This window comes from Cavia porcellus, unplaced genomic scaffold, assembly GCF_034190915.1.
Source record: "Cavia porcellus strain 051 isolate PalLab524CR breed Dunkin Hartley unplaced genomic scaffold, mCavPor4.1 scaffold_4, whole genome shotgun sequence".
Classification (NCBI taxonomy): Eukaryota; Metazoa; Chordata; class Mammalia; order Rodentia; family Caviidae; genus Cavia; species Cavia porcellus.
Genome location: NW_026947487.1, coordinates 70,964,912 through 70,984,988, shown reverse-complemented (window position 1 = coordinate 70,984,988; position 20,077 = coordinate 70,964,912). Strand labels below are relative to the sequence as shown.

At 36.7% G+C, this 20,077-nt stretch overlaps 1 protein-coding gene across 8 annotated transcripts in view; it reads left to right on the top strand.

Moving 5' to 3' along the window:
* Positions 1-12,596, top strand: part of LOC100716350 (broad substrate specificity ATP-binding cassette transporter ABCG2-like) — a 131,388-nt gene extending 118,792 nt beyond the window's left edge. For 7 of the 8 annotated variants that reach the window (XM_063247258.1, XM_013150089.3, XM_013150090.3 and 4 more), the window contains 4 exons: positions 1,228-1,382; positions 3,662-3,760; positions 4,542-4,627; positions 7,122-12,596. In XM_063247258.1, coding sequence (XP_063103328.1) covers positions 1,228-1,382; positions 3,662-3,760; positions 4,542-4,627; positions 7,122-7,290 — 509 coding nt within the window. In that variant the 3' untranslated portion in view covers positions 7,291-12,596. Of the gene's footprint in view, positions 1-1,227; positions 1,383-2,331; positions 2,381-3,661; positions 3,761-4,541; positions 4,628-7,121 lie in introns of those variants that run through there. The other variant, XR_010046956.1, reaches the window with a different exon arrangement.
* Positions 12,597-20,077: the final 7,481 nt, after the last annotated feature.

The following is a 20,077-nucleotide window of genomic DNA, read 5'->3' as shown; positions in this document are numbered from 1 at the left end:
TTTGTATATTATATGGGTATTTTTCCCAAATCTTTTCCTACCTGAACGTTTTAAACTATAGAACTCGATTTTAATAAGATATATTTACTGTGAGTCATACACAAAAGTGAAAAAAATTTATACACAATTTGAGACCAAACTGGAAGCGGTGGAATATTCATTGCCTATGTGTCTATATTTTTCTATCCCTCTGTGTGTTCCTTATAGAGGTAAAATATAGATAGGAGATCGGTAACATCCTTAATAACTATATAGACGTATATATAGAGGTCAATAAAACAAAATACGTACTATTCCGTATGCCTTGTACTTTATAGTGCATTAATAAAAATGCTTGTTTGATTGCTATAGTTTCATTTTTGCATTATGTTCAGCCTTCATCCCATGCTCATCAAAATTACTTAACACCACATTTCAGTGATAGTATTTGCCACACAATGCATGTGTGCACAAAAACATGTGGGTGTACACACATACACAACAGAACTATCTTTTTTGATAACACGCTACCTAATAAGAATCATTTACAGAGCTTAGATATTCCATTTTGTAAGGATGATGTGCATCAAAAGAATTAGGTGTGGAATTGAGGTCTCGAGATTCCTGTTTGTGTTCTTGCAGCTCTTTGTAAATCTTCAGCCTGTGTGATGCATAATATTGGCTCACTATATTTTATGAGATGGCTTCAGGAATTCAGTTAACATCATTCTCAATCACAAAGTCACATGGTGCTTTGTTCTGGGGGACTTGGTTTATGAAGGCCTTTCCCTGGTCTCAGATATTAAAATCACTGTGAAGGCCATGGAGTCCTGACCCCAGACTCCTCACTAGTGCAGTCACAGCAAACACTGAGTGCTGTGCAGATGTCTGGGGAAGTGAAATGCTGTTGCTGAATGTTCTGTGAGAGGCGAAGGCATGAGAATGCTGGTCTATTGTGTTGCTTGGAGCGCTCCATCTCACGAACTCAGATATTGTTCTTAAGTTCATACAAGGGAGCACAGGTGCTTTATGGAGAAGAGTTCGTAGTAAGTGTGATAAGAAAAAACTATATGAAAACTTTATGCAGTTACATGGAGGGAAAATGAAACTGTTGACCCAGGTAGTTTGATAGTGTGTTACTCTTCATTCTGATACTAGATTTATAGATTATAGTATTACTTGTCCAATAAATTATTACCAAAACAAGGTGATATGGGCAGCTGGATTGACCCTTTGTTTTCTTTTAAGGATTGAAAAAAGAGGTAGAGGCCTTTTGCATCATGATGTTTACTGTCATGCTGATAACTTACACAGCCAGTTCCATGGCACTGGCCATAGCAATAAGTCCAAGAATAGACTCTCTGACAACATTAATCATGAACCTCTATTTTGCGTTTATGCTGGTGAGTATAATCTATGCTTCTGTGAGAGGGAAATACTCCCTTTGTTCCTTCCTGTGTATTCACCTATCTGATAAAATCAGCTGGAAATATTCTATACATGGGACTGATGCTTTCAGGAGACCATAAACAATTATAGTTTATAGTAGAGAATACCAGCTTTCTTCCTTCCCTTGTCCAACCTTTTTTTTTTTGGGGGGGGGGCTGTTCTAACGTAGTAATTGTAACTTAGTTAACATATGCTTAGTAATTTGCCTTTAAAAAGCTCTTTCTGGCAACACTGTGCTATATCTTATCTATTGGCATTTCTAAAACCAAAAGAATTATGATTTGTTAATTATTTCATGAACGTGCCATGCTATCTGCTTGCTTTTCCTGCCAGTATTAGAGATCTGCTGGCTTTTTAACTACAGAGGTGGTATGGCTGGAGTTACCACTCTCCAGGATGAAAGCCAAGCTACATAAGAAGTGTAATGTATTTTCTCATGGGAAGTCTGTCTTGGGGTCTCTTATGGTTTGAAAAGGAGTGTTTTGAAAATACTAAAAAATTTCAAAATCCACTATACTATCACCTCCTTTCTGAATTCCTAAGACTCTCTGATATGAGTATAATTTTCCTTATTATTTTTCTCATTTTCTTGATACTGAGGCTTGAATCCAAGGCTGCTCACGTGCCACGAAATTGCTCTTCCACTGAGCTATATCCTGAGATTTTTCAGATTATTTTGAGGCAGCATCTTGCTAATTTGCCTATGTTGGCCTCAAATTTGCAGTGTTCCTGCTTCATTCTTCTGAGTAGCTGTGGTTCACAGGCTTACATCACTTTTCCTAGCTCATCTTCATGTCTCTTTTTTAATGGTTGCTTAATTATAATCCTACATGTCCCCCTATATGTTCCCAAAGTTTGCACTCGATAACTGGAACCAATTGCCTTGTTCTTTTTTCTCACCAGAAAGCAGAATATGAAGGCAAGAGCCAGGGAGGAAGATACTTCCTGCCAGGTCACACCCCTACATCACGTACCTCTTCTGACCCGCCCCCAGCTTTCAATAACACACTCAGCTATGAATTTACTAATCAGTGGATTTCTGCCGATCAACAGAGCACCTTCTACGTGCTAATCACTTTTAAAAACACTACCTCTGAACACGTAAAACTTTGGGGGGAAATTCTAGATCTAAACCATAACGCCAATCAGAAAACCAAATTTTACTCCGAAATTCTTTGTTACATACTAAACACTTGGTTAGGTCACGTCTGAATAAGTGCAGAAACACTACCAATATTGACATTATTTTGCATATCCCAGTAAGTCTTCTCCCAGTTAGGACAATTTTCTGTGAACCCCATAGTTATCTCTTACTCATTTTCAGCAGTTGTTCCTCAATAGCTCTACTGTGCTGTGAGGTGTGGGGTACATTTTCTTTTGTATATTGCCACATTATGTTATGTATCAATTCTAGGTTTTGATTAATCCTAAACTTGTACTTTGAACCACACATTATTCATTAAGTGATGAATTCACAGAGCAAATCTTTGTAAATGACAAATCTTGCTATTGTATGGGTTAGAGAGGGGCATGTGAGACTTGGCATTGTTCTGGTCTGCTCCTAGATAACAAGGTTTATTAGGGAAAGAGGTAGTTGTGATATCTTTAGAACAGTTAGTGTAGTTGACCCTTCATGCCCATAGATTCCATATGCAGACTCCACCAACCATGAGTTGAAGATTTAAAACAAATACTATATGTCTGTACTTATGAGACACATTTTTCATTTGTTGCCATAATTCCCTAAACTATACAGTATAATTAGTTACATAGCATTTACATTATATTAGGTATCACTATAGATATCACATGGTTTCTCTTATATGAGAAGCAAAACCCATGAATAAATAAATAAGTAAATAGGTTAACGAAAGATAGTGAAAAACAAGACAAAGTGATCAAAAATGATGAAGATATGATATGCATGTATCTGTTCCCTAGAAGAAACATAACTACTATGTATTGCAAATATACACTTAAAAATAAGCAAAAGCTATAATATAAATTTCAGGATATTGTTCTTTCTTTAACACCTTTACCAGCCTTACCTATGCAGAGGTATTCACATACAAAGGAGGAAGACTAGTATTTAGTACAAATGAAAAGAATTTCAAGACCAAGTTGGTCTACTCAGAAATGATTAGAAGACTATACGGTTTTGAGCATACGGTTTTCTTTAAAATTCTCAAAATCACTGGATTGGTTATGATTTGTGTTTTGTGTTTTTTTGTAGGTTTTTTTTAATATATCGCTGTATTCTGAAACCGTTGCAACCATTGCACCTGTGTTTACACGATTTCAGTACTTAAGTATTCCTCATTTGGGTTTTATGGTGAGTGTCTTTGTCTTGTGATTCACGTCCCAAGATGAGAACAACCAAACCGAACTCTGACTGTGTCATTTACCTGGCCATGATTTGCAGTTGTCTCCTTTCCAGAGCAAAGGATAAGAATACGCTATTACCTTTGGTTAGCATGAGGTCAGGGAGCCATCATGGTTTCCCAGTTACCCTATTATCTGGGGAACATTAAAAGGTGCAGAGAATTCTCATAGTAAACCGGAAATGCTAATTGATGGAAAACGTATTGATGTGTCTGTGTAATAAGGAAATAAATGAGAAGATAGGTGACTAGAATATGAGGTTCATTGAAATGGATATTAAAATCCAAACAAAGGCATTACTATCAAACTAATGTACTCCAAGGAAAACTCCCTTTATATAGCATACTAAGTTTCTGTTTCCTATGACTACAACTGGTTTTGATGGAAATATTTAAGAAAAGATAATTACCATAAGGCATCAATATTCATTGAGCAGCATTGTAATATTTTAACTGTAGTCTTTATGTGGTTAAAACATTTGGGAGAAAAGGAACGATTTATAGAGCAGTTCTTCCAGGGAGCCAGGTGTCCCTTCTTGCCAATTAGAATAACATTCCAAAACCAACTATCTAAATTGCAGGAAAAATAACTTTAGCTGCTGTGATGTGACAAACACTGTGAATGTGAAACTTGGTGTTCTTTAGGAATAACAATGAAGATTAAGCCACAAGACATAATTGTGATAATTTCTTGGAAATGTTTTATAATGCCTACTCTCATTTGTGTTACAGGCTTTGCAGCATAATGAGTTTTGGGGTCAAAACTTCTGTCCTGAATTTAATACAGCGGAACACAGTGGTTGTTCCAGTTATGTAATGTAAGTTCACATTCATTGTCAAAATGGGTTTAGTTTCTGCTATGCTGTAATGAAGAATAGGCCCTGGCTTAGAGCCTGTCTGAATCCTCTGGGTCAGTCTTTCTGAGGCTGTATTTCTCATCTATCAAGTGAGACATTGTGTAGTGTTGCATGTGAACATGCTTTATTTGTATTCTCTGGTAGCCAAAATAATTTTCAATGTGGAGAAATATTTACTGTGACATTTTGAAAGACTACTTTTATGTTTTGATTATGGGTTTGGGTACTTATTTTTTTAATATTTAACAACAGCTTGCTTTGACAGTTGAAGAAAAGCTAACTGACTCTAAACTTAAGGATCATATTATATGTTTGAGCCCAGCCTGGGCAGAGTTGTAAGATCTAAAAGGGAGTGAGTGCTGCCTCAGGAGGATTGTAGGATTTCCCACTGCCAAAGGCCTTTGGGGGATGTCATGAATTGAAAAATTGCACAATTGTATGTGCGTATGTGTGTCGGTGTGTGTACATGCATGCGCATGCATGCAAACTAACTTGAAATATTCTACTATAGGATGTATATGCTAATGAAAGAAGTGTGTATTTCAGTGTGTTGAAATGGAAATTTCATTTTTGCATAATGTGATTTAAAAAATCTTATGTTTTAATAAATTTAGGAATATTGCTTTATGTTTTTTATCATACTCTTCCATGATTATTGTTAATGGCATGATTTAGGTACAAAAATTAATGAAACAGAAGCGTTGGTATATTAAATATCTCCTGGATTTTCAAGTAGTTTAGAAATAATTCTAACACAGATTTTGAGTTACCAATAGAAAAAACTTTTGAAGGGAGAATTTTTTTTACCCTTTCCACTCTTTTTTGTTTTGATCTAGATATGGTGTTTTGTAATATTGTCATCTCTAGGCTGCTGGTTAAGAGGAAGTGGACAGGAAAATATAACCAGATAAAGAGAAGCCACCGCAAGCTTTATGCGTACCTAAAGATCTTCTTTCCTGTGGAAAAGAGGAAGCAATTCTTAGTAAAGAGACACAAGGATGCTTTTGGAAATTCTGAGTTCTAACAGATGCTCAGAAATGGTAGCAGGCAATAATTATGATGGTTCCAGATATCTTTAGTACCAAGAACTTTTCATTTTAACAGCAGGGTTCCTCTCTGCTCTGCTTTTACTTAAGATTTGTGTTTGATACCTGGGTTACAGCAGGAATTGACCAAATGTGACTGCCCTGAAACCCTTGTTCCCATATATTTCCAGCTTTAGAATTTATAGCCTGTATTTTGATGGTTATTTTGTGGGTGAGCACAACTACAGGTAGATTTGACCATCTTGGCAAAGACAATAAGTATAATCAGTTAGGTCTCAGGGTTTTTCCATCAGTAATAAATGAAAGCTTACTTGATAAACATTTCCTTTGAAGAGCACAGCATTTTAGATTTAGAAACAAATGAATATGAAAGGGGTAGAAACTTGGTTTAGAGACAACTCTGTAAACTTAAATATTTCTCATTTTGTTTTTATGGAGAGTGTCTTTGTCTATCTTGTGACTGGCTTCCCAAGCTAGGAACAACCAAACTGAACATTGACCATCTCATTTACCTGATCATGTTTGTAAAATGTATATAATATTCAAATCCCATTGAATTATTTTAGGGATTATTAGAGTGTTATGCTTCAGATATAGTACGTGCCCCAAGAATTTCATGTGTTCAGAGATGGGACTTTTGGAAGCTTATTGGATTATGAGCTGTTATAGCTATACTGCTGTTAGGTTGACTTGGTCAGTTAAGACAATTTCCTGGGAGCCTGACCCTGGAAGTGTGTATCTGCCTATTCACCTCCCCGTTTCTCTCTGCTTCATGGTTGCCATGACATGAGTGGCTTTCTTCTGCTAGATACTTCTACCAGGTTCTTCTTGCGTTAGAATAAACCTGGACTGAATCATGAGGCAAAATTAATCTCTCCTTTTAATTGTGGGTGTCAGGTGTTTTGTTAGCCTTGTGAAAGTGACTAAGACAGATTTTTAGTGCCAGGAAAATGGAGGGTTGTTTCTATGACCATACCTGATCATATAGTTCAGAATCCATCAGAACTGGTTCATGGGAGGATTTGGAAAGGTTTGGAGATGCTAGTTGGAAAAGTCCAAGAATACCCTAAGCCAAGTTTTGATGGTAGATACTAGTCAGTACTCAGAAGACCAGAATAGTGATAGAAATGCAAACAGTAAAGATCAATTTAGGTGGTTTCATTTGGAAACAGAGTCTGCTGGAGTTTGGAACAGAAACTAAGACATTTAGCTGTCTGGTGAAGTTGTTTAGTGTAATATCTGGCAAAATTGTAAGTACTCAGTATCTGTCAGCTGTTACATATGAAGGGATAACTACTAACAGGTTCATTTAACTTATAGGCTTATTTCAAAACTGAACAGTGAATTGAGTGAATAAAATATGACCAATGCTTAGAATGAAGTTGTATTCTTTTTGTGTTTAATTTCAGATGTGATGGTGAAGAATTTTTGGAAATCCAAGGCATTGATCCCTCACTTTGGGGCTTTTGGAAGAATCTTCTAGGTTTGACTATAATGATGATTATCTTCCTCTTCATTACCTTCTTAAGATTGGTATTACTTATAAAACATTATAATTTCCACTTACAATTATTATGAGTTACTATCTATGAAAGAAGTTCTTCAACTTGCTTTCAATCTAATGAAGATTTTGTGTTGTCTGTGGTTCATTTGCCATCACACTGGTGCTCACCAACTATCATTTCAATAGAAGTGTTCACAGATGTCACAATGACTGAATTGTATGTGGGAGAACCCAAGCTAAAAACTAATGATGTTATGTATGGCATACCAGTTCATTTTGTCTGACAATGATCAGGAAGAATAAATGTAGTCTAATTTATTAACCTGAAAAAGGAGAATGAAATTCTAGACACACATGACAAGTTACTAATATCACTAATATCAGTTTCCTTATCTTTCAAAGAAGTAAGTGGGCTAGTAGTCCTCTAGCCTATGAATCTGTGATCTGCTATTGTTTAGTAAGTGACAAATGCATTAGTATTGTATGAGAATGTTTAAATTTATACAAAAATCTGTTATTTCATGGGTAAAACCAAAAGCAAGCTATGATGATGGAAAAATATCTTTGGTAAACTTACTGAGATTAATAGAATTTACTAATACTACTGTTATTTGGAATTATAATATCCCAGGATTCTTAGGTGGGACTTAATCCTTCAGATGGAATAGAGAGCCAAGCATTTGATAGTTTTAGCTCTTATGCTCTTTGTGGAACTTCATGATTGCTGAAAAGTCATGAAAAGTCATTTCACCATCCTGAAACAGTACAATGGTTATAATCTGTGCATCATTAGTCCCTGAGGAACTTGACTGAGACTCTGCTGTCTGGGTTCTTCCTCATCTGAGTACTTCCATGAAGAACTGACCACTGCTGCACCTGGTGATTCTTACAGTGCTTTCCAGTTCTGAAGATGTTAGGCCTATAATTTAATAATTGCTATAGTAGTTCCTGTTAATGACCTCTCTACAGGTGCACCTCATTTATTTACCTATAGTCTCTTTATTCTAGCCTTTGTCAGTAACAGGGAGGTATTTAACTATATTACAAAAGTGTTTTTAAAGTTTTTGGTGTGTGGAAGTTAAGTGTAGCAAAAAGCACAGTTCACCGAATTACCATATAATGACAACGTATGTGCAACCACAAGTCCAGGTCAAGAAATAGAGCTTGAACACAAACCCGTCATGCCCCTGCCTCAGTCTCTGCTTCCTCTCATTTCCATGAGTTGTGTGTGAAGACTTGTATTCCTCTCTGTTCTTCTTTTCAGAGCATCATTACAGCTCAGTTTTGCATTCTTATTTGCATAGATAGAGACTTAGATCGCCATTACAGCTTTTAAGAAATTTGAAATTTTTGAATAATTTTAAATTTTGAATAGGGATAGGAGATATTATGGAAAGTCCCTGTGTCTGCTTGTCTAGATTTGTTTCATGTTAACTTCTCATCTGACATATATGAATCAAGATGTATTGGTCAAAGCTAAGAAAATATCAGTGTGCCATTACTGCTAATGAAATTGTATGCTGTGTTCATATCTTAGTACTTTTCAACTAATATTCTTTTGTTGTTTTGGGAACCATCTTGGAAGGTACCATTTTATCTAGCTCCCCTTTTAAAAGTAGTAATTCTGTGAGTGTTAAGAGTTGAGAGACTCCAAATATTTCTCTCTAGATGCTGTCATATTGAAATATCATGTCTGTGGTCATTGGTGCTACAGTATTGTAACATGAGTCTGTTGATATAATCTTATACTTTAATCTTTGAACTTTAAGGAACATGTTTTCTTTTGAAGTCATTCGATTAGTGCATTATCTCATAGTAGATGTATTCGCTGGTTATTACATGAATCTCAAATTTATATTTCCTATTTTTTGTTTAATTTCTGTATTTTATGTGATCATATCTTATAATTCCCTGCATACGTATTCCTAAGTACACAGTGACAGATTACACGTGTAATTTAGCAATAAAATATACCTACCAGAAGAAATGAAATGGCCAAGATTTCCAATACCTACTTTTTAATTTATTAAGAGTTTAAATATGTCTTTTTATATTTACCCACCTTTTGCAAGCTAATTGCCTCTTATATACTTTTTCTCACAGTAAAAAGCACACCAAAATTTATCATCTGATTTTTAATGATGTTTCAGATGCTTTTGAACATCTTACAGTGTATAAGTTTATTTTCCATAAGATAGCAAAATGTTAGTGTATAGAAATTTATTTAAGAGGACTTCAGAGAACATGGCAGACAGATAGCAGCAGCTACAGAGGCTCTCTGAAAGACCCAGCTTAGAATTCAGGAATGGTGCGGAGTAAGGAATCATAAGCAGGAGGAGATATGCCCTGCTGACCCAAGAATGAACTGGGCTGAGAGAAACCAACTGGGAATGCAATCCTGGTGCTATAACAGGAACAGAAAAGCCTCAGTGTTTAAGCTGGAGCCCACACCATTGGAAGCTGCAATTTGGGTTTCCCACCACCGCTGCTTGCATCTACATCGGCTCAGCAGGGAGAGAGAGGTGCGAACACTCTGAGAATGGGAATTGGTGAACGCAGTTGAAAGCAGGACAGGCGGGGAGCTGTGCATTGACCTATGGTGAGTGAGAGAAACTGGGACTCTTCCACGGTCTAGGAGACTCCAACAGAGGACATTCTAGGACTGGGTAGACTTGCGGGAACAGGGAGCTGCAGTGACTTCAGTCACGTATCCCCCTCTCAAGAGGGATTGGTGAGTAGTGCCTAGCCTATGTGACGCTGCTGGCTGAGACCCAGTAGGCTAGCACAACCCAGGTCCCAGCGCCTGAAGGTAGATTGACCTGGAGGGGCGGGCTCCGCATAGGCTGCCTGGCCTGCAACTTCCTGGTGGTCTGCAGTGTGCGGGAACACCTAGCTGGCGCAATTCAATCAGACTGTGGCCGACAGGGAAGGAAGCTGGGCCTCCTATATACGCTTGCATATATAAGGAACAAAGAATATGGGAAAAGGCAGCAACAAGAAAGGCTCCTTGGCCCCCAGTCTTGAGAAAGAGGCAATAGCAGACACAGCACCAATAGATATAAAGCGCTATCTCCAGAGCCTCATAGACAAGTTCAGGAATGAAGTTATTAATGACCTGAAGCTAGACATAAGCAGAATAGTTAGAGAAATGCTAAGCACCACCCAAGAAAAAACAGATGGTGGAATGGAAGAACAGAAAAAGAGGGTTGAATTGTTTGATGGAGAAAATAGACAAAGCATAGAATATATGAAGCAGGTTCAAAGAGATTACCAGGAAACTACAAACTCTATCGAAAACTGGCATAACAGCTTGAAGGAAACTAAGGACAGACTATCTGAACTGGAGGGCAGATTTGTAATATGGGAGAATGAAATGAAAAACTTCTTAAAAATAACAAAGAAACAAACAGCAATAATACAAAGATAAGAAGATGATAAGAGGATCCATAACTTAAGAATTAAGAACATAAAAGAAGAAGTAATGACACAAACAAATGAACTACAAAAGCTACTCACAGAAATAATCCAGGAGAATTTTCCTAATTTAGCAAAAGGTAAAGATACTAAGTTTTATGAAGCATACAGGACCCCAGCCACCTACAACCCAAACAGAGCAACACCCAGGCATATAATAATTAAAATTCCAGATATCCAATACAAGAACAGAATATTAAAAGCCATCAGAGACAAGAAACAGATCACTTACAGGGAACACCCATCAGAATTACAGCAGCCTTCTTGGCACAAACCATCAAATCACGAAGAGCATGGGGGGAAATAATTCAAGCTTTGAAAGATAATAATCTCCAGCCAAGATTGATATATCCTGCACAACTATCCCTGGAAATTGATGGAAAAACAAGGTGCTTCCAGGATAAAGAGGAACTAGGGGAATATGCAACCACCAATTCAACTCTACAGAGAATACTGCAGGATATTCTAAAAAAGGAAAATATGAAGAATCCTGAAATAGTGGCAGAGAGGCCACAATGAATGGAGCAGAAAACAAAATGAAGAAGACAAACTGACAACTAATGACAGAAAAAGAGCTCAACAGAAATGAGGCAGAGAAGATTGGATAATAGGAACAGCTATTTTGGAGAAAATGACGTCTTAATAGGTAATACTGATTTAGTATCATCTTGTTTTGAAGTCTCATCAAGCTTTTGTTCTTCTGTCTCCATTGGTCTAAACAGGTTGTATCTTATTGAATTTTATTATATATGATAGTATAAGCAAAAACTTTTATAGACAAGGAGATTATACAGAAACCATTGTTCATTTTCTGTTAGTTGATTCTAAATACCCTGTAATACTGTCATTCTCTTAAATGGTTTTACATTGTTTTGATATATTTGATGCTACAGTATACGAAGTTGTACTCAAAGATTTCAAGGAAAGAGACAATATGGTAACTACTTTTATGTTGGGATTATCTTGTGGTGAAACACTATTTTGCTTAAATGGTTATGTTTTGATCTGCAATGTTTTGCCTGTTATGCCCACTTTTATCTCAATCTCCATTTTATTATTTACTTTTTTATTTTTATCCTTTTAATTAAGGGAAAAATAAATAAAAAATAGCAGGATTTATTATAGTAACCCACTTTCACTTTCCATTGTCTTGATTTAAAGCCCTGTATTGCTCTCACCATCTTGTTTTGACTGATGTTCCTCTATTCTGTTTTGTTTGATAGTACCAGGTTCGTAAATTTAGGCAATAGCTGTGAAGATAATGAGATTCATTATGACGCCCATTCTGGTTGACTATTATCTACTTTTGAAGACCTATAATGTCTCCAATGTTTTGGTTTTGTTGGTTTTGTTCTTTACTTTTTTGTTCAATTTTAATATAACTGATGATATAGGCAATTCTATTAGAGATAGCAGGAGGCATTATGGTAACCATTGTTGATCACCTTGTATTATGCTTTTACATTAACTATTATGTACACCCTTTTGATTTGACTGACTCTGTTCTGTTATGTCACATTTGGTTCTACTCTCTTCCAAAAAAGTAATAAGAACTGTGGGAGCAACAAAACCCAAGATTTGTAATTGTCATTGTACAAAAGAGAGGAAAAGAAAGTGCTCTAAATGATATAACTGCATGTATATTTAAGTGTATAAGATATATAATGATATTACTGAGTTTTGTTGGATCATTGAACAGAACTGTTTGCAGTCTCACTGTTGGAATGTCCACTTTATAAACGTTAATTCTGTAACTTGAACAATTATTTCTAAGATGACAACATGTAATCCATTAACTAGTGATTTCCTACTGTTTATTTTTTTCTGTAAATCTATATAACTTGTACCTTTCTCTGCTTTTTTTTCTTTTCTCCTTAAATAAAATTTAAAAAAAAACTCAAAGAAATTTATTTAAAACTATGCATATATTATCACAAAATTTTAAAATATTCCCATGTGTGAAAATTACTCTATAATAGAAACAGGCCAGTTAATTAGCTTTATTTATTTATTTTTCTGATGCTGAGGATCAAATTCATGACCTCACACTTGCCAAGCAGGTACATATGCCATTAAACTAAATCCCCAGCCCTTAATTAGCTTTAATATGAAAGAAACCACAAAGTTATATAAATTCTAGTTGGTATTTATATTCTAGTTATTCCTTTTTGATTGTAAGAACAATGGTGCTTTGGAAGGCTCCTTGGTATGTTATGGAAAGGTTGAAAGAAAATGTAGTTGTGAAAAAGGAAAAACATATACCTCTTGTCCTGTTTTTGGAAAAATTTTCCCTGAGCATTATATAGTACATGGATTTTATTAACCTCAACAGTACCTATTCACTGTCTATCATCTACTTAAAAAGTAGCATTACTTATTTATGCAATAATTTTTCCTAGGGTAGTACTTGATATATGAACTTTAGAAGCAAATTGTGTAGGCAGCAGAGATAGAGGCTTTGGTTTGGTCCTTTGACAGCTGAGGCTGTCACTTAGGCTGTTCTGCTGACACTCACTGTTGATGTTTGAACTGTCAGCAGTGCTGGGATCAAGGCTGAGTTCTCAGTATGGTCCTGCTCTCCAAGGAGACTAGAGAAGTCAGCAACTTGGTGGCAAATAATAATATGCAATAACTGAGTGACTGTCCTTGATGTCTGTGGGGATCATTGCCTTGGTTAAATCCTAATGGAGGCAATAACTTTATAGAAATGTTTTGGTATTTTTCGAGGCTACTTTTTGGCCTTTGAGGGGAAAGTGGTTTTGAAAAAAAAAAAAACTGCTCTAGTCTACAAAGCCTAAAGTATGTACAAATTGTCACTTTTATAAAGTTTTCAGGCCCCATAATAGAGGTCAATAGGGGCTGAGCCCAATGTTTGGAATTATCAGGTCCATAATCCAAGCAATATTGGCGTCTCTCTTTATAACTTTTATTAATTTTACTGTAGAATTTATACTTCCTATTTCTGTAGCTGTAGACCCTGCTAGATTAGAATTCCTGAATCCTAAAGAGCAGGGTACTGTGTCCCACTGGAAATACAGTGAGAGTTCTTCTAAACCTGATTGTTTCTGCCACTTAAATCACTTTGGGATTTCCACATTGGTGGAGTATTGGCAAACACAGGAGTTACAATATTGGGATAGTAGTCCACTTAGAAAACTTGTCATTTTTAGATCCTGAGTTCAGAATAAATTGTAAGGGACAATTATATAAAGAAGATGTGCTTGAACATGCTACTCACTGGTGGTCCAGGTTTCATTCTAGGGATGCTACTGTGCTGGTGAAGATGTGGCTAGAACCGAAGTGTTTGTTGTGCAGACTGTGCACAACAGTGCTGGAACTGCAGACTGTGCAATCACTAAGGAACACAACCTCAGAAATCAGAAAAAGTGTTTGTATATTTGGAACTCCGCACTTTTACACAGAGAAACTCATGAGAGAAACAGTCCATAAGAGATTATATACATAAAATGATTTTAAAATGGAGATATTAGAGCCAACTGTTCTCTGCAGAAATGAATAAATAAAATATGTTCACTGCATGTAACATGGATATCAGAATAAATATCAGAAGTACATTATAGAGAAGAATTACAATTTAATGACAATAGTGTAAGAAAAGACAAAACCACAGTAGAAGAGCCTCAATCCACTTGTTCAAATACATACGTGCGTTTTATTTCTCTTCATAGATAGAAATATTGGAACGAATACTTTATGAAGAAAAAAGCAGAAATAAATACTATAGCCAAAATGAAATGGAGGGATAATAGTGTTTGGTAAAATGCCTAAACATTTACTGTGTTGATAACAAGTGTATTGGACAACATACTTCAAAAATATACACCATTACACATTTAAAAGTTACTTTGTTAGAAATCTTAGTGGTAGTAGAAATGAGTTAGAAATAAAAACACTTAATGTTGATATAAATATTTTGGACAGACTTTTCTTGGTCATATTTAAAAGAAATATTAAGATTAAAATAGGGCAATTACCCTGGCTTTTATGAAAATGCTTTCATTTTGAACTTAAAATAAGTCTTGGAAGATTGCTTTTATGACTTTAATGATCACGCATATTGACCTAATGGAAAACAAAACTATTTTGTTTGGTTAAAGAACAGAACTGAATGAAATAAGGTGTTCAAAATGTTATATGTATGTGTCTTAGTTACTTTTTACTCATTACTGAGACAAAATACCTGAAGCCCAAGTTGGGAAAGGAAAGGTTTATTTCTTACAGTTTTTGGAGGTTTCATTCCATACTCAGTTGGCTCCAAGGCAGGCTGGCATGGCAGAGCCACAGTTCATGGCGGCTACAAACGGCAAGGGAAAAACCAGCAAAAGGGCAAAACACACCTTCCTGCCATTACGTCACATCCTGGCTCCACCCCTATGTGGCTGTAGCATTGACACCATCAATCCAAGCATTAGACATTGAACCATCACAAATGCACAATGCGAACTCATGAGGCCTGGGGACCACAGACATAAACCATGACATTCCACCCCTAGCCCCCAGTACTCTTGTACATCCTTTATACAAAAGACATTTAGTCCACCTCCAAGAGTTGCCAAAGTCCTTACTTTCAGCATTGCTGAAAAGTCCAAATCCCAAGTCTCCTCCAAGATCTATGGTAAACTTAACTATAACCCCCTGTACAAAGGAAACAAGATTACACATTTCTGAAATGCAAAGGCATGAGAGAAACATCACCATTCCAAAAGTTACAAACAGGGAAATATAAAGCAGTGGGAACAAAGCAAGTCCAGCATCCATCAGGACAAATATGAAGTCCCAGAGTTCCATACTCAGCATCTAAAGCAATCTGGTTGCAAGCTCCAAAAGGCTTGGGTGATTCCACCCCCCCACCCCCACCCCCCGCACGGCACTTCCAGGGATTTCAGCTTCCGCAGCTTTTCTCTTAAATCGTCTCTCTTCCCTTTTTGCAGGTTTCCTTGGATCATCCACGTTCCTGGCTTTTTCAAACTTCTGGGGTCTCCATTGCACCTTTGGCTTCACCCTTACATCTTTACAAATTGCTCTCTCAGGGGCACACTACTTGGCCTCCCAGGTCCCTAGCAATGGAGATGGAAGCCATCTTATCCTCAGAATTTGTGCATTTTCCTTGCACCTAAAACCAGCATTGTGGATGCCGCCAAGGTCTGCTGCCAGCTGAAGCAGTAGCCAGGCTTTTCTCTCTCTTGGTTGTAGGATCAGTTGCCTTGATCGCAGGGCTCTCTTTACCTAATTGTGACCAAAAGCTTCTCTACATTGCCACCATTCTGGCCCCTGATATGGCCACCATTGCCATTCTGGAGCATAGTGCTCTGCAGTTTTCTCCTCTTAGCAAATTCTTTCACCTTTGTAGTGAGGCTGCAAAGGGTGGGGACCTGTTTCCTGAGATGCCCTGGGGCCATCTTTTTTATCTCTCTGTTTCTCCTCAGCAATCAAAATCTCAACTCTGTCTTTACAATTCACAGCTTTCCTGCAATTTTCCTTCTGGCCAAAGTCATGGTATTGCAAATTATCTTGCTGGGCTCTTTGTTCTTGATTTGTAACATAAAGTTGGCTAAAAGCCCTCCAAAATAGCCATGCCACAGCCTCAATATGCTTTAAAATTTCCTTTTCCAGATTAATAAATCCACTGTCCTTTGTCTCTGTGTCAGGCAAAGTCTCTGGGAATGAGCAAAATGCAGATGAACTTCTTGCCAAACCATAGCACACACCATGGGAAGTCCAACAACCAATGCAGTCCTTCCCAGCAGAAACCTCCCAAGCCTGGTCTTTACCATGAAGCTTCCTATCAGCCTTCTGGTCTCCTGAGCTCTGACTAGGATCTTCTCTAGAGAACAGCCTAAGCTGCTCCAGCTCTAATGCAGCCAGGTCACATGTTTGAACCTTTCCAAACTCTGCCCACAAGCTATTTCCAAAGCCTCTCAAAAAACATGGTCAGGTATAGTAACAGCAAGTGACCCCACTCCTCATGCCAAATTCTGTCTTAGTTCCTTTTTACTCATTGCTGAGACAAAATACCTGAAGCCCAAGTTGGGAAAGGAAAGGTTTATTTCTTACAGTTTTGGGAGGTTTTCGTCCATAGTCAGTTGGCTCCAAGGCAGTCTGGCATGGCAGAGCCACAATTCATGGTGGCTGCAAGGCAAAAACCAGCAAAAGACCAAGACACACCTTCTTTCTGCCATTACATTACATCTTGGCTCCACACTTATGTGGGTATAGCACTGACACCATCAATCCAAACACTAGACAATGAACCATCACAAATGCATAATGCAAGCTCATGAGGCCACAGAGATAAATCATGACAGTATGTGTTTCTACTTTTTTTTTAAAAATTCAAAATCTTTACTTAGAGATAAAAAGGCAAAATCCAGCTTGTCTCACACCCACAACTGCAGATTCATTTCAGTGGTATGCTCAGACTTATTTGATAAACTGAGGCTGATTAGGATAAATAATAACAATTGTGTTAAAAACATTAGCTCTGTAACCATTCAAGAAGTCTTTTTAGAGCTGAGCTTCATTGGTGTTTGGCTGATTCTGGGAACACTGGCCATTTCCCAATGTTTCATGTATATAGCATTTCTCAAAGCCATTTTTTCCCCAAGCTACTTGGCAACTTTGACTATTATATGTAAGCAGAATATAGCTCATAGTTTCCAGATAGATCTTTTTATCTCATCTCATTCTCTTAGGTAACCAGGTTGATGTTGCCAGTGTTTACTCCATTTGGCAGGTTCACCATGAAATATGTGGCTCAATCAACTTTTGCATTGCTTTAGGTGCCACACAGCTCCAGGGGTCAGTACAGCTTTATCAGTGGCTGCTCCACTTCCTGTGTGCTCATTTGTATCACAGGGGGTCACCGATTGTTTTAGTTACATCTGGACCCCAAGAATATTAAGCATTTCCTGTGGTCAGTACAAGAATCAGCAGTTCATAACACAAAAATGTAAGTGATTCTTATAAAAAAATCACACTTTAAGTGTATGTAAACTGGGTGGCACTTTGATTTATTAAACTAGCAAAATTCATTTTTTCTTCTTTTTTTATTTAAAGAGAAAGAAAAAAAATACATGGAGATAAAAAAGGGTAGAAATAATACAGAACTACAGAAAAACAAATGGTAAGAAATCACCAGTTGATAAGCCACACATTGTCATCTCAGAAATAGCTATTCAGGTTACAAAATTAAAGTATACAAAATGACATTCAAACAATGACACTGCCAACAGTTCTGCTCAATGATCCAACAAAAACTTAGTGACATGGTTATCAGTCCTACACACTTGTTTTATATCTTAAAGAGGGCAAGATTAAACATATCAAAACAGGACAAAAGAGTTTTAAAAAACTTTAAAGAAATACAGATTTCAAAGCAAGTCCACTGGAGATCTTCACTGTCTAATTGTCTCTAGTTTCTACCAAATAGTTGTCCCCATCTTCACACACATAAAATACATACTGCATATTATAGAACTAACCAAATCATTACAGGATGATGAAGGCCTTTTAGGTCTTCAAGATCTGACATTGGGGAAGACAATAATAACTACCATCGCATTTCTCATTCTCTTCGTAGTAGTTGTCCCCATCCCTACATATGCTGATATTGAACTTAAGAGGCTAGACTAATATCACTCTGATCAGTGAACAATATTATTGCTAGATTTTAGATCATAATGCTACAAAATTAGCATTGGTTTTCTTAGTGTCTCTTCTTCAGAGTATCTGGTCATTACATATTGCATTATATAATCTGTTCCCATAAATAGATTTTTTAAAAAAATCTTCTCATGTGTGAATTTCTACATGTATATCTATCCTCTCTGTATTATAGGGGAAAACAAGTCATAACAAGACAGCAAAACAAATCCCTAGAAAAACATGCAGTGAAAAAGACACATAAAACCACAATATTAGGTGATCTATTGTAGTTACTATGCTTTCTGTTATTTTCAATAGTCTTGTCCATATCATCGGGCTTAATATAGTTGAACATAGTATTACCTAGCTATTTTTATAATAACACAACTTTGAAAACATTGTAGGACTTGAGATCTGTTAATAATTAATACTGGTATGGATATCTTTTACATCTTGTCATCTTCAGAGTAGTTGCCTCTACTTTTAGGGTTGACACTATCAAGCACATCAAATTCAAATGAAATCAGCCAAGGCAAAACCGCAGTCTTATGAATCTGATTCAAATAAGATCAGTCATAGTAAGACAATATAAGTAGTACAGGATTTCAGCTTAAGTTAATAGGAAATTAAGGATAGTTACCATGGTATAACCTGCTATTTTTGGGTCAGATGTCTGTGCCCTCAAATTCAATATGAGAGGACAGACCAGAACAAATTAAATTCAAACTAAACAGGGCGATAAGACTACTGTGACATTTAAATCCTGATACACTATTAACAATGACCTCTGTCTGTTTTTTGTAGTGTATCAAGGCTATCTATAATAAAGCCTATAGCTTACCATCTCTGCCTCCTGTCTGCTACTCCACTTTACTGCTATAATTTGTCCACCTTATCCCTTTTTCCACTGTCTGTCCCGTTCATAGAGGCCTCTCTGCCACTGTTGCTGGAATGCTGGTATCCCTTCTTCTCTTTCTCTGGAATGTCCTTCAGCACTCTATGTAGAGTTGGGTTGGTGGCCATGAACTCCCAGAGTTCCTCCTTGTCTTGGAAGCATCTTATTTCTCCATTAATTTTGAGAGACAGTTTTGATTGGTATACGAGTCTTGGTTGCATATTATTTTCTTTCAGGACTTGGAATATTTCTCCCCAGTATTTCCCTTCTTGATTTAAGAGTTTGTATTGATAAATCTGTTGTTATTTTGATAATTTTCCTGTTGTAGGTAATCTGCTTTTTTTTCTCTGGCTGCTTTTAATATTCTGTTCTTTTGGTGGATTTCTGGAATCTTGATTATTATATGTCTGGGTGTAGATCTGTTTTGGTTGTAGGTAGCTGGTGTTCTTGATGCCTATTTTATCTGGATATCATTTCTTTTTGCTATACATGGGAAATTTTGCTTTAATATATCTGTGAGTATTCTTTGTATTTCATTTTTGGTTGTTCCTGCTTTCTCACTCACATTCTTTATTCTTAAGTTATGTATCCTTTTGTCATCTTCTAGCCTTTGAATTTTTTCTTTCTGGTTCCTTATTATTTTTAAGAGGTCTTTTCTTTCACGATCATATATGATAAACCTCTCTTCAGGTCTCAAAAGGCTGACTTTGGTATCTGTCAAGGCATTTTGCCAGTGTTCAGTGGAGTTTTTAGTTTCCTGGTAATCTCTTTGGATCTGTTTCATGTATTCTAAGTTATGTTTCAATTCTTCTTCAGAAGTTTCTCTT